This window comes from Xiphophorus maculatus, chromosome 23, assembly GCF_002775205.1.
Source record: "Xiphophorus maculatus strain JP 163 A chromosome 23, X_maculatus-5.0-male, whole genome shotgun sequence".
NCBI lineage: Eukaryota > Metazoa > Chordata > Actinopteri > Cyprinodontiformes > Poeciliidae > Xiphophorus > Xiphophorus maculatus.
Window position 1 is genome coordinate 18,276,046 of NC_036465.1, and position 14,305 is coordinate 18,290,350.

Below are 14,305 nucleotides of genomic sequence, written 5' to 3' on the forward strand. Positions count from 1 at the left end.
CCCTTTCACATTACATAAGTAAGAGGTAAAAATATCTCAACCTGTTTCCTGAAGCAAATATGGAGGTTATGACATCAGGCTCCTTAAAGGCAGCTATAACTAGGAAAAAGCCAAGTTGTTGTGATGTAAACCACATTAAATGCCAATTTCTGTGCTAACAAGCAGAAGCAGCATTCAGTGTCTGTATAATATTGTTTCTCTTTGCCCCCACCTCCTATTTTTCTGCTTCTGTGCTGGTGTTGTTTCACTCGCTGGAATGTGGGCAGATATGGGATAATAGTCAGACTTTCAAATTAATTCTGCTCGCGACTCAGGAGCCAACGTTAACCACGTGTTTGTTGTTTTACCCATGAGCCTGTTGTCTTGGAAACGTTGCATAAGAGGGAGTGGGAAAGCAGGATGCCCCTTGCTGATTGGGAGACAAGGTGGCGGATCTCTCTCTTCCTCTCCCCCTCCTACCCCACCCGTCTTTCTCTTGAGGCTCTCTTTTTTTTTTTTTGCTCCATTTGACGCTCACTTCAACTCAAGGTGTCAGAGCTCCGTTGGTCCCATAATGTTGCACTTTGAACCCCTCGCCCCCTCCTAATAAAGCTTCATGGTCAGTCGGTCCTGCTGCCCAGCTTCAGCTAAATTAAAGCTCATGCTGCAACAGTGATTTATAGCCCAATCGGAAATGTTTGTTCACAGAGTGCTCACACACCCACACCTGCTAACACACCCACACAGCATCTCTTTGAGCTGCATTTTGAAGCCTTGAAGTCAACAATGATGGCGCTTTATTAAATCCACCTGTATTGCATGAATTGGCCGCCCATGGCCTTTGCATGAGCACAGGAATAGCAGGTAAAGGAATGATGGCCCTGGCTCAGGAGACAAGACGCTTTATATTCTTTACTGGCTTTAGCTTATTGTCTGACTTGACAGGATTAAACTGGAGTTTAAAATGTAGTTTGCTTTACAACACACGGTTTAATTGATTACACAACATAAGTAGTTAATAGTTGCAAAGGAAAAAGAAAAGATGCATATTTTTTAATATCTTTTAAAATAAAAGTTTGAAAATTGTGTCTTGCATATTTGTTTAATACATGATTGAACCTCTATTAAGTGCAATTACAGTAAAATGTCTGTTAGGTTTTGCACATCAAGATTATAGACTTTATTTATGGATCTTCATGTATTTATCAATATCCATCTTGCAAATTTTCCAAAATGTTCAGTTTTGGTCTCGTATAACCCAACACCGTCTTGCTGTGTGTCATACCTCTGTTATGGTAAACAGAAAACAACAATCTTCCACCAAAGATCCTTCTTTCTTGCCTTTCTTCCAAAAAAAACAATCAGTTCTGTCTAAAGATTGTTCCACCTAAGCTGTAAATCTCTGCCACTCCTCCACAGTTATAATCTCTTGACTGCTATTTTTAATTCAAGCTCTCTTTAAAAGGCTTTTAACTTCAACATTTTATCTGCTGAAGTCCAAATGCACACAGGTGAACTCTGTTTACTCTTAAGGGGCTAAGGACAACTCATTGCACTTTTTTTCAGGTAATAAAATAAAATGGGATTGAAATAAATCCACATTTTTAAGATTTTGATTCTGAAAATCTTCCGTCCACTTCACAACTATAAATACCAAAAAAAAAACAGTGAAGTTCATGGTTGAACTTATCTAAATATGCAAAATGGCAAGGAACATAAATGCTTTTCTGACATACTTTACCTGTAAGAAGACGAGTAAATGTAACCTCAGAGTGAGTTTCCTGTGTAATTTGCATTTTTTATGTATTTAGTAAGCCAAGGAAAGAGCAGAGTGGGCAGCCCCTGTGTGAAGGAGCTGTCTTAATCCATGTGTTTAGCAAGCACCATCTGTTCCTTTTATTCAGATGGGAGTAGAAATATTTGGTTGATTAGGAGAGGATCTGTGAAGGATAGCCGCACCGTTACCAATGGTTACAAAGGACACACATGCTCGATTCCATCAACTGGTGTCTTGGAGAGCAAACGGGATACAGACACAGACATCACATTTGTATCCCAGTTTGAACACACAAGATGCAAAAGTGTTCAAAACAACTCAAGACTGCACAGAGAATGTGATTGTTACACAGTAAGATGGTTAGAGATATAGCGTGTTTTTTATTACTATCAGTGTTATTTAGGTCAGGCGTTAAAACAAGGTCAACTTTTGTCTTTTATTGCAAATGTAGATGCTTTCAAAAATGGGGTATTTTCCTCTAAGATGGTTTGTGTCAAGTACTTCAAAATGTACACTCGGATAAACATGCATAAACATTTTTGATTTGCTTAAAATGGGAATGTGCTTACTTAACAAAAATATATTTTGTTGAAATTTTCTATGTGATTTATACTTGTTTGGTTTACACATTCTTCTCTCAGTGTACTCAAAATGTTTTCTTAAAGATGTGCATCTAGTAGCTGAGACGGACATGAAATAAGTTGGATTTTGAGCCAAGTGAATAGTTTCTCCAGTTATTTGGCCTCATGTTTCCGTCCTGCTGAGAAACCCGGAATTTTATTTAAAATGCATTTGTATGTATAGATTTGAGATTCAGTAAAAGTACAGTATAAAAGGTGTGTTTTTGTGTGCTCCCTGTCATTAGGTGTAGACCTGGGTGGTCTCATGGACCTGGAGTCTCTGTACCGTGGCGTGCAGCAGAGCATCAACAACACACGGGCTTCACGGGTGCGCCGACAGAGTCTGGACAGAGCCTACAACATCGAGGTGCTGCTGGGCGTCGATGACTCCGTGGTCCAGTTTCACGGGAAGGAGCATGTGCAAAAGTACCTGCTCACACTCATGAACATCGTAAGTGTCCTTGTCTCTGGGTTTTATTTGGATCACACAAAGGTTTCCAGATATTTGAAACCCACATCTGTTCTCCTGCTTTAGATTGAATTAAATTAAAATATTCTTCCATTTGAGTTGAAAAGAAAGTCACAGAGAGGTCAAAGAAACATAGACAGACACACACACCCCCACACACCCACACACACAATGAATGAGGATTCAATTCCCCTCCTACACGTGAAAGGATTACTTGCAATCAGCCACAGGTAATCCTTTCTTCTCTGTCTGAATATGATGAGATTTCATTTGTGTATAAGTGTGTGTGTCTGCAAGGTGCTCTGTCTGTGCTAAAGGGGCTTCCACATATATTTTCATCAGGATTTGTGTCATATCATCATTCTGTGTGTGTGTGAGAGAGAGAGAGAGACAGAGAGAGAGAGAAAGATGCAGAAACAGCAGGTAGTCTGCTCCGGGCCACAACAACACTTAGCACTCACGCTCCCAGGTGTTGTCACAAGTGTGCGTGTAGGTGTGTGCGTGAGCTTGAGTGTCACACTCCCCACTCCACACTTTAATCTTTGCAAATTAAACCTGTGGTGAGAGTGGTGTTTCCATACATCCATTTATGTGTGTGTTTGTGCGAGTGCCGCTGTTTGCTTTTGCTTGTACTGCGACCCCACTGCGCCAGGAACCAGCCTCCGACTGTTAAGCAGGTGCAGGCGCAGAGCTGCAAATCCTACCACACCTCTTTGTCTCAGTTCAGCGCTTGGAAAAGAACAAGAGCTGCCGTTGCTCCCTACCTCCCCTTTTTAGATATTTGTTAGACAATATAGGCGAAGGGAATACGCAGCCCTGTCGCAGCCCTGCTTTAATCTGCGGGGAAGAGATGGAGAGAAAGGGGGAAAGAGGAGTATTTTAAACAGCGCATTTGGAATAAATTACTGACAGCCAGATAAACAGAAATAAATAAATAAGGGTTTCCTCCCACGCGTGGCATCTGGGCGACTTTCTTCTTGAAAGTTTGCTTTGCTCACTTCAGGATGGGTGTGCGATGTCTGACTCTCTCCCTCTCTCTGTCTTTCTCTCTCTCTCCCCGGCTGTCAGCAGCACTGCTTGGGTAGTTTTATGGCAACAAATCTGCATCAGTGTGAAAAAATCTTTAGAAATATAATGCAAGAGGTAGGAAAGGTTTACAAAGGAACACTTTTGGTGAAAAGAACATTTTGGAAAATGACAAGCTATTGCGAAAGTGAAACAAAGTCCCATAAACACAATAGAACAATGGGTAATTTGCCTATTTTTTACGTCCCTTTATTCGTTTACTTTGGAAGTAAGTATATCTAATGTATTTACATTAAATGGCAAAATTTTTAAAAAGGTATAATCATGAAAAAAGGCTTAAAAACTGACAAAATTAGCTAAATATGTGCATGAGGTGGTCATTTTCTTTTGGTATGTGGTTAACATTTTTGAGTTTTCAACATATTAAAGTTTACATTTGGCTGAATTTAGTTACATAGAAGCATTTCACAAGGATATTTCAATATCAGAACAAATTCAGTTATATTCTTACTGACAATTGCCAGTTTCCCTCATTATTAGCAATGGTCAATACCTACAAAATAATAGCTCTGCACAGTAAAAAATGGTAGCAGAAGAAGATTTACTGCAACATTATTTATGCAGCTGATAACATGAAAAATTAACCAAATCTGAGCAAAATTTTCATAAGGCAACTTTTATAATATAATCTTTTGGAAAGGCCTTTAAAATTATTTTTAAAAATCTTGTTTTCCTTAAAATTATTTTTACCCTTTTCGTCTTGCATGTTTTCGTAATGCGATCATTTTCCAGCTCTGCTGCTTTCACCTGTGTGTTAAATGAACTCTGCAGAGAGCCAAGGGCCAAGGTGGATCATCTGTTTGTGTTTGTGTCTGTTGAAGTGCAGAAAATAATTGACATTACTGCTGTCTGCAGGACATCAAAGCACGCCTACTGAAAACCATTGAGTCCTGTCTGCAAAGTTCAGCAGGAGTGTCAAAATCTGTGTGCGTGTGTTTGTTTGTGTGTGGGCGTGTTTATTTGCATGTCCATGGTAGACTAAATGTGTCTTTGTTTGTATTATGTGCTTCCCACTAATTTCCCATGTGTTTTCTTCTTTTTTTTTTCCTGCTGTATTAATAGGCTGACAATTTCTCCAACCAAATGAAAATTCAAACAATGTTTGCAGTGACTGTATTTTGTTTTTAGTTTTTTGTTGAGGTCACTGAAATTCATTAGTGTAAACAAAGAATTTGCCTGCTTAACATGAGGCTGAGTAAAGCTAATATTGGGTCATTGCTGCAACGATAGAGTAGCAATTACATATATTTCATAGCAGTAGTGCCTAATGGTGGTATGTATGCCGTCTGTATTTTCTGATGCTTATGCCACAGAATCGTATCAATGTTTTCTAAAAATTGTTGCCAATCTAATTTAAAAGCTTATAAAAATGTCACATGTTAATCAAGATGATGACAACCATTGACTTGATGGATCACACCTCTTAGATTTGACTTGATTTTTCTTGTAAATCACCCTGAGATCATTTGTGTTAATTATAAATGTAAAGTTTGATTTGAACTAAAGTTATTCTTGAACATTCACTTATACAGGGTTGTTACTGGGGGGTATGTTCTCAAATTAACACTGAATTTAGCACAGTGTGCATTATTTAAAACAAAAATGGAAGTGAGTTGCTGCTCTGGGTTCTGTAGGAACCATGTTTCATGTGATGTGTGTTTATATTCCAGGGCTAAACAAAACAGTGATAAACTGAAGAAGTTGAGGTAATCTGTCTGTCTACCTGTCTCTCACTCATTAGTAAGACCTTTAGAAGGGAGCCACAACGCGTTAATCACTCGCTCCGAGTATATTAATAGTCACTGCTGAAAAGGGTGGTTTGTTTATCTGTGCATTTTTAATTTTGATGAGCCCTATTAGTAAACTGATCTGCATTTTGTCTGCCTCTGTTATGTGTGGTAATTATCATTTGTGTAAAGGTTGCAGGAGATCAAAATCATCCTTTTTTTCCCTTTACAAAACCTTCTGGAGCCGGTGAATAGACACAATAATACATGAAGGAAGCGAGTGCACTACAGGTAGAAATAGACTTGTTAGCTTGTGACAGATACTTGGTTAAAAAGCCACCAAAGTTTATGGGCTCAGCATAGTATTCCCAGATGTGTTGACTATAAGAGATAGAATATTAAGGAAAGCCTTATCTAATTTATGTGACACTTTTGCCAGGTTTTTTTGATTGCTCCGCCCTGTCTCATCAGCAGCTGACAGTAATTTGTAAAACAAATTTTCCAAAATGACTAAATAAAACATCTTGCACCTTCAGTGACAACAGTAAAAACAGTGACACCAAGTTTTAAAGCACTGTATTAATAAACATATTTTCCAAATTTTCCAAAATGACAATGAAACTATTTCTACCTGTTAAACTGTTCACCATAAGTGGTAACAAAATTAAAATCCAAATAAAAAAATGCATGTTTACGTATATAAGCAGGCATTGTATGGCGGGAAAGTTTTTGTCTATTTTTATTTTCAGATTAAGGTTTTTCTGATTTACACCTGTGCTCTGGTGCCAGACATTTATGTTTAACTTTGCACACAAAAAACCATGTTGGTTACATAAGATGTTGTACTTTCACTGTGCTCAGAATGTTTTTAAGTAGAAATGTCTTTCTTGTTAGACTTGAATCGATGCTACCCTGGTCAACTGGAAGTCAACTGGGCCTAACTGGCTTAGCAGTTGTCAAGGAAACACGTTGAATTAGGCATAACACAGACTGACCCACCCAGATGTCCACTTCTATCAAACAAACACGACATACAAACAGATGCTGTACGACTTCTCATATACTTTTAAGCTCCCTAGATGACAAGGTGTGAGAGAAAAGTTATAAAACCTGGCAGCAATACCAAGATGGGTTGGACAAAACATGAACAACACGGACATGCAGGTTCTTCATCAATTAATTTTGAAGCTATTATGGGATACTAATTAACGTAATTAAATAAGTATTCATTATGGCACAGTGAATATGTTTGCTACAGAAAAACACATCTATGTTAAACTCAAAAGACTAAGAAAAGGAAAAGCAAAGATGTAGGACAGGGTTTCTTTTCCATTAATATCATGTCTGAAATTTGATGAATGAACGTTGAAAGGACCACATGATTTGTAGAAAACCTTCTTATTCAGAAAAAGAGAGACAGCAAAACACATGCATGATCTGTCTGTTAAACTGTGTTGCATTTGTACATTAATCAAATGATCAAAATGAGAGTGAAGGGTGTCTTTGTTAGGAAAAGATAGGAATAATGGTTCTTTCCTAAGGTGTCTAATATGTGTAGACACAATTCTGGTTAATTTAAAATACTTTAAATATTGAAAGACATTCAGATTACCTGAATGAATATTGATTAGACTAATTTTAGCCAAATCAATTCAAATTTGATTTACTGAGCAAACAGCTGAATCTGCCAAAATGCTTCACAAATCAGGAGTTTGACTTGTTCACTATTGTAATTTAAATAACTGCTACAAGGCAAAGCTGTTTTAAATTTTAAAATAAACAAATGAGAAATGACTCGAATCTTCTGCACTGCACAAGGATTTAATTTTATTAAAACATCTTAAAAGTTGCAGTTGTGCCATCACAAACTAAGAAGTTCCATGCGTACAAATACGTTTGCGGGAGACATTTCACTTCAGGAGTAGATCTCAAGTGCATTGTGAAATTATGCTAAATATTATTTACTCCTTAAGGAAATGTAAGTAAATACTGAGCTCAATACTAAGTGTACATACAAAGAATGTGTGACAGTGATGATAATGGCCCGCTAAACCGTAATCGCTTTAGGAGCACCAGGTCTAATGCTTCTGCAGTAGTAAAGTGGGTAAAGGCTGTAAAAGCATATGTAATGTTCTCTACTTGTTTACAAGACCCAAACAACTATTATTGCATTTTTACTGCTTTACAGAGAGCTAACTTTGCTGCTGATGACACTTAAGAGTGCTTGTCCTTGCTGAGCTCCATTGCACATGGCAATCAAAACACAGAATAAAAACCTCACATAAACCCAAACAAGACACTTGATAAAATATTTATTCCAAGCTTTCACTATATCCACTTTATCCTGTACTGACTCGGAGGAGGATGCAAAGCATCTTAACAGTCATTGTGTGAGAGGCAAGGTCCACTCTGAAGTTGTATATTGTATAAAAATTTCGGACTTTCAATACAGTGCGTCTCTCAGCAGGGGTCTTGCGTCAAGCCCCTGCTGGGTTAGATTATAACAACCAGAAAAAATACCCTCACCACCGTTTTTAATTAGGTTGGCTACAACGACTCCATGCTACAGAACATTCTACACTGCTTGCATCATCAGTTAAAGAGATAAGTAAGCATCAAATATCAAACTTTCTACCAGAACACAGGAATATGAATCCTGTTTGGCTTTTCTCGCTATTTCAGGTCATGTTTAAATTGGGTTTTCTTGTTTTGTCTATCTCTTTGCTTGCTTTTCCCATGTGTGTCAAATAAAAATCTTGCTCCCTAATACTGTATTTTAAGCAATCTTGTTTTCTAAAGATTTCTAGCCAACCCAAAACAGAGAAGCAGAAGTCCCAGAAGACAGAAAAGATTTAAAGCACTCAGAAGAGTTAATTCTTTAAACAGCTGCAAAGTAACTTTGAGTGCTAGCTGCAGGACCAGGGGTGGGCAAGATCTGTTCAGAGATGCTTAAGGCTGCAGACATTGCTGGAAAGTTGTTGATATCCCTCTTCAGTGTTACATGGAAGACTGAGACAACAACACCTGTAGAGAGACAAACCAGGTTGGTGGTCCCAGTTTTTAAGTAAGGGAACCTGAGAGTGTGTTACAGCCATTAAGGAATCTCTATTGTCAGACTGCCTGTGAAAGCTTACCGTAGGACAGGACACTCCAACTGATTGTTGAAGCTTGAGATTAGGAGGATGAGTTGACTAAATCCTTACTCTGAAATTAACCAATTGCTAATGTAGTTATGGAAGTTTGTTTTTCTGGCCCAAATAGCTGTTGTAGATTTGGAGAAGGTTTTCAACCATATCTCTTGAAACGTTTTCTAGGTGGATTGCTTACCCAAAGTTATAGTTGTGACATCATTCTCAAAAGGTCAAAGCTTGTTACCAGTGCAGAACATGAGAAATGGATACACAAATTGGGACTTTCTGTCTGCAGTAACCCGGGTCTGGTTTTGAACTGGTGATAGAAAAAGTTTAAGCTCCATGCACCTGTGGACATTCATATGGGCCTGCTTTCCCCAAAACCCATACGGTGAAGCATTCTGTAAGTTTGTTTTTGATGCATTTTTATTTTTTATTTTCATGTGAAAGAGACCTTGATAGATTCAGATATACTTTTAGGAGTTTTAGCTGTGGTTGCAAGAATATGACTCATTTTATTACAGTTCAGTTATTTTGTTTTCTTGTTCAAACATGCTGATATGATTAAGTGAATTATTTTCACTTAGTTGTTAACAAATAGATTTTATTGTTATTGTGTCATTCTCAATAGGAGGTTTGGAGCTTGGTATGTACTTTTGTAAACCAAAAGGAGGAAAATCTAGCTTTTTTTTTCTTATCCTCTTCTTTCAACAGTAATTGTTTCTCTGCTACTTCGAGATATAGTTGCTTTCTAAGAACTCATTCCTTTTCAAGCTCTTCTCCGCATGTTTTCCCCACTGCATTCAGCTTCTTTCCTCTGTTCCTTTGCCTCTCGGTCTACATTCGAAGCATTCCACAGCTTCCCCTCAGCTTCCGCTCATACCTGTCTCTTGCTCCATGTCTCTGCAGTGTTTCCTTCTTATCGCCGCACCTCTCTGTGGGCAGAGTTTGTGTGCGCGTATGCGTGTGTGTGTGTGTCTCTGCAGCATGTCCATCAGCCATCTCATTATGGCTGTCTGTTTTTACATCCCTTTGCCTCATTAAGCACCAAACAGCCACTGAGGACAGCAGGCCTTGACTTTAGTGCCAATTTTCCCTCTCTCTCTCTTTGGCTTTGTGTCTCTGTGTGTCAGAGTGCGTGTGCCAGAAGAGTGCTCTCTGCATCTCCCTTGTTACACATTACCTTGTTTCCTTGCATTAGGCACTTTCCATCCTTTGCATCTTCTTCATCTCCTCTTCATCTTTGCTCATGGGAGCCCAAATTTCCTTACAATCTCCTAATTGTTTCTTGTTCCCTTCTCTCCCACATTTGTTAGTCCTAAATAATATATTTCTTGGAGTGGGGGTATTTATCACCTCCTATAAGGGTGTTACTTAAAAAAAAAAGTTGAAATATGCCACTAACTGACTTATTTTAATAAAAATTTATTTTAAACTTCTTGGCCAGTTGAGCAGTTTTGAATCACAAGTCTTCTGTAAAGGCTGTTTTGGATGATCCAAGCTGTCCTTCGGTACACAAGAGACCATTTTTTCATGTTACAACTAGAAACTAGAAACTTCATGACACTGTTGTCAACTCCTCAGCAAGAAAAGTAGCTATTGGATGTCTCAAAAGTCATTACAAGTCACCAGATAATGTCATTGTTTAATTTTCATATTTGGTCGTGAGTGATCTGGGGAGTACGCCCTCGTATGTGGGAGCATTTATCTAGCAGAGCTTGGAACCTTTCTGTACATGTGAGGCAATTGCTCAATGACCACTATTTTTTAATATATTTTGTTATTAAAGACATCCTTATTTTTCACCTGATTTTAATAGCAGCATATTAACCTAAAGGTTATAAAATTGACAATATTTAGAAATAAAGATATTTAAGAGGTTATTTAGAAGACCATAAAGTCATAAAAGTAGTGACATAATATTTTTCAGTCTGGTTAAACTAATTTACAAATGTGAAACTGAACTTAGATATGACTAAAAGTGGAAAATTTTATCCATTTGTATTGATTTTTATGAAAATACAAAGTAAAGTTCAAATGTATTCTTAACCAAACAATTGTTGTTATAATAGCACCTAAAACGCAAACCACATCAAATGATCAAAACGCACCACCTTTTTTGTTTATTTTGTTATTATGAATGTATTAACTGATAAACTGACACCAGATGTGTCACACTTAACGTTAAGCTTAGAAAAATGTGATCCTATGGGGTCCACTCGCTTCCAGGTTGTTGATGTTTCTATGCTTTAGATTTTACAGTCTCGGTGAAGGTCAAGAGGGTTGTTATTATGTTTGGTGAACCATTTCTCTATTGTTTTAACCAGATGTTATGCATCATTTCCCTGCTTAAAGACCCACTGATGACCAATTTTCAGTTTTCTGTCAGAGGTCACAGTGTTGTATTAAAAATGTCCTGGTATCCTAATGGCATGAACTCTAACAAGGTCTCCCAAATCCATTGACAGAAAAGTTGGCCTGCAGCATACCTAACAGTGGTCATGCAGTGCTATTCCATTTTAATATTTTGTTTTTATACCTAACCATGCTAGAGGATTGCGTCGCTGCAAAGCTCAATCTTAGATTCATCTGAACAACAGTGTGAATCCAATTAGTCTTATATAACTTCTGGACAGAAAATGTTTTTCCAACGTTTTATCTACTGGTGCATCTCATTTAATAGCTCCTGCCTTTTGTGTTTGCTTTTGTGGTTCCAGGTGAACGAAATCTACCATGACGATTCTTTGGGAGCAAAAATCAATGTGGTGCTGGTGCGGATAATCATGCTGGGCTATGGCAAGGTGAGACCTGACAGGACTCGAAGTCCTGCTGAGAAAACAACTGAACCGCAGTTCCTGAAGCACTTACACTTTAGAACAACAGGATTTGGGCTCATCCTGTTTGTCTTTTTGTGTCTATGTCAGCACTATCCATGACATAAGGATTTCACTACTCTTCCTTTAAGTACCTAAAGCAAACTTATAAACAAATGTACAACACACACATCCAGTCATCAGGACACACACACAGACCGATGCCCAGAGCTTGTTATTCCAGTGGACTGAGCAAAAGAGGAACTAAAAGCATGCAGCATCTCAGGGGAGTTTTTCCAAGTCACACGCCTTCACAGTTCACCACCAAAGCACACAGAAACTCTGGCCGTTATGCAATCACTGTTCTTCCTAGCAGGTTGCCTCACAGAATCATCTCCAGTCTAGACAAAGGTAAGTAATCAATGACAGCTCTCCTTCATTCATAAAGAGTAATGGCAATAGGGGCAGCATCTCTTTCTTCCTCACTGTAACTTTATCTGCATGCCTGTGCTGAGAAGCATGGCAGGATGCTGAATGGCATCCTGCCATGCAGGAATGATGGGATTACCCACTGAATAGCACATATGATTTTATTGGTGGATAGGTGTTCTCCGATGTTCTTCCACTGTTCCTGCCCGTACAGCCCCAATAGAAGTCAGGAACAACACACACAGGCTACAATGCATTGGTCATTCAGGGCCAGCCCCTGTGCAGCTTCACCCAAAGCTTTGGCTGTCCATCATTCCCAATTACCACAGCAACAGAGCTGCACCCAGACAGCCTGCAGATTGACTGTGTGACCCTGAATGCAGCCACACTCATACACCCACACTTTACTCACACACTGTCACTATGCTACATTTACACCCATTGCAGAAACACATTTTTGGAATCATGAAAAAAATGCTCTCAAACACACGTAAGCAACTTGGAAATGGTGCACACGTACAGGCTACACCGTCTAAATGAGGGCTGAGCCGAGTGCATACTTAGCACTCCATCAAGTGTGCAGAGGCAGGCCATATGTCTCGCTCATGTTGCATTCCTTTTGTGAACCAACTGCACCTTAGGCATGTGTTCAAACACTGAGCAAAAAAGAGGCAATGCAAGAGATATGAAGAGAAACCTTGATATCAGACTGTTAAATCAAGATCATAGAGGGAACATATTAGATAGGGAAATATAGCTTTAAAGGAGCTTGGTTAGGGTTTTTGTTTAACCATAAGCAGATATTTTGTAAAACTCATTAACAGAGTACTCCTTTCGAGCATCTCTTTGAGACTGTGTGTTTCTCTGTGTGATGAAGTGGAAGAAATGCTCCAGCAGTTTGTGAGATCTTCTAAGATCAAATTTAAAAAAAAAAAAAAAGTACACAGTGACACTGCCCCCTACAGGGTGAAATAAATTGTTGTACATACATAAACTAAAATAGGGATGTTCTTGTTTTTAAATAACCCCTGCACTTTGTTCGTGTTGCTCTGTGTTTCAGTCCATGAGCCTGATTGAACTTGGGAATCCATCTCAGAGTCTGGAGAACGTGTGTCGCTGGGCCTTTCTGCAGCAGAAGCAAGACACGGGGGACGCTGAGTATCATGATCATGCCATTTTCCTGACACGCCAAGAATTTGGGCCCACTGGCATGCAAGGTATTAAAAGACACGATGAACACATTCAATGCTGTTGTGCATTATATTCTTGCTGCATGCTCACACTTTTAAAAAGATTCTAGACACATAGAGAAGTGTGTACCTCCTTCCTTTTGCCTCATATAATTTGCAAGGTGCACTGTGGCTTTAGTGGTTGATGGTTTTCTGTGCAGAAGAGCACAAGCTAACAGCCAGGCCCAGGGGAGAGGCCTCTAAAGCCAGTGGCCTAGCTAGCCAGAAGCCCTTCAGCTGCCCTTGGGCGCAGCCTTCAGCAGCAGAAAATCAATATACAGAGAAGAGGCAGCCACAGCTCCACAATTAAAGAGAGTGCAGGACACACACAGGAAGCTGAAGACTGGCATTTGCAAAGAGAGAAGCCAACATCTTGGAATTAAGATTAGACACATGAACGTAAATGTTTGTGGCTTACACTTCGACAGTGACCTTTTCTGAACTATACATCCAAAATGTGATACCCCTAAAATAAAATTCTGGCAAACCAAACAGCTAAAAGAGTAAGAGATAGAATCCTTGTGTGTGTAAAGTAATCTTAAGATGAATAGAACTGGTCTGTTATTAATAAAGCAAAATTGAAACAGATATGTGTTTTTGATTTGATAAAGGAAGTCTACTTGACCAAATAAAAAAAACACATATTTATTCATAGAATGCACACCTAAATGAGGATCAAACATAGCTAATATAGCCTTTTATCATTTTGTCTATGATTATGTTTCAGCACTACTGCAACAGTAAGTCAGTAAATCTCCAACATTACTTCTCTCTCCCTGGTTGTTCAGGTTATGCTCCAGTGACGGGGATGTGCCATCCGGTGAGGAGCTGCACCTTGAACCACGAGGATGGTTTCTCTTCTGCCTTTGTGGTGGCCCATGAAACCGGGCACGTGTAAGTGTTACCAGTAACAAAGTAGACCAGAGAGCAAAGCAGTCTCTTACTAATTCATCACAGTTTTGTTCAAGTGGTCAGTATGCAATAATTGAATCCTCCCTCTGTTGTTCCTTGATCTACTTCTCCCACACATTCCCCTTTCTGTCTC

At 38.9% G+C, this 14,305-nt stretch overlaps 1 protein-coding gene across 3 annotated transcripts in view; it reads left to right on the forward strand.

Moving 5' to 3' along the window:
* LOC102234845 (A disintegrin and metalloproteinase with thrombospondin motifs 2-like) overlaps window positions 1–14,305 on the forward strand; it is a 132,611-nt gene that overhangs the window by 96,983 nt on the left and 21,323 nt on the right. For all 3 annotated transcript variants that reach the window (XM_023328512.1, XM_023328513.1, XM_023328514.1), the window contains exons 4-7: window positions 2,622–2,827; window positions 11,507–11,590; window positions 13,092–13,248; window positions 14,049–14,154. In XM_023328512.1, the coding sequence (XP_023184280.1) occupies window positions 2,622–2,827; window positions 11,507–11,590; window positions 13,092–13,248; window positions 14,049–14,154 (553 nt within the window). The remainder of the gene's footprint in view (window positions 1–2,621; window positions 2,828–11,506; window positions 11,591–13,091; window positions 13,249–14,048; window positions 14,155–14,305) is intronic.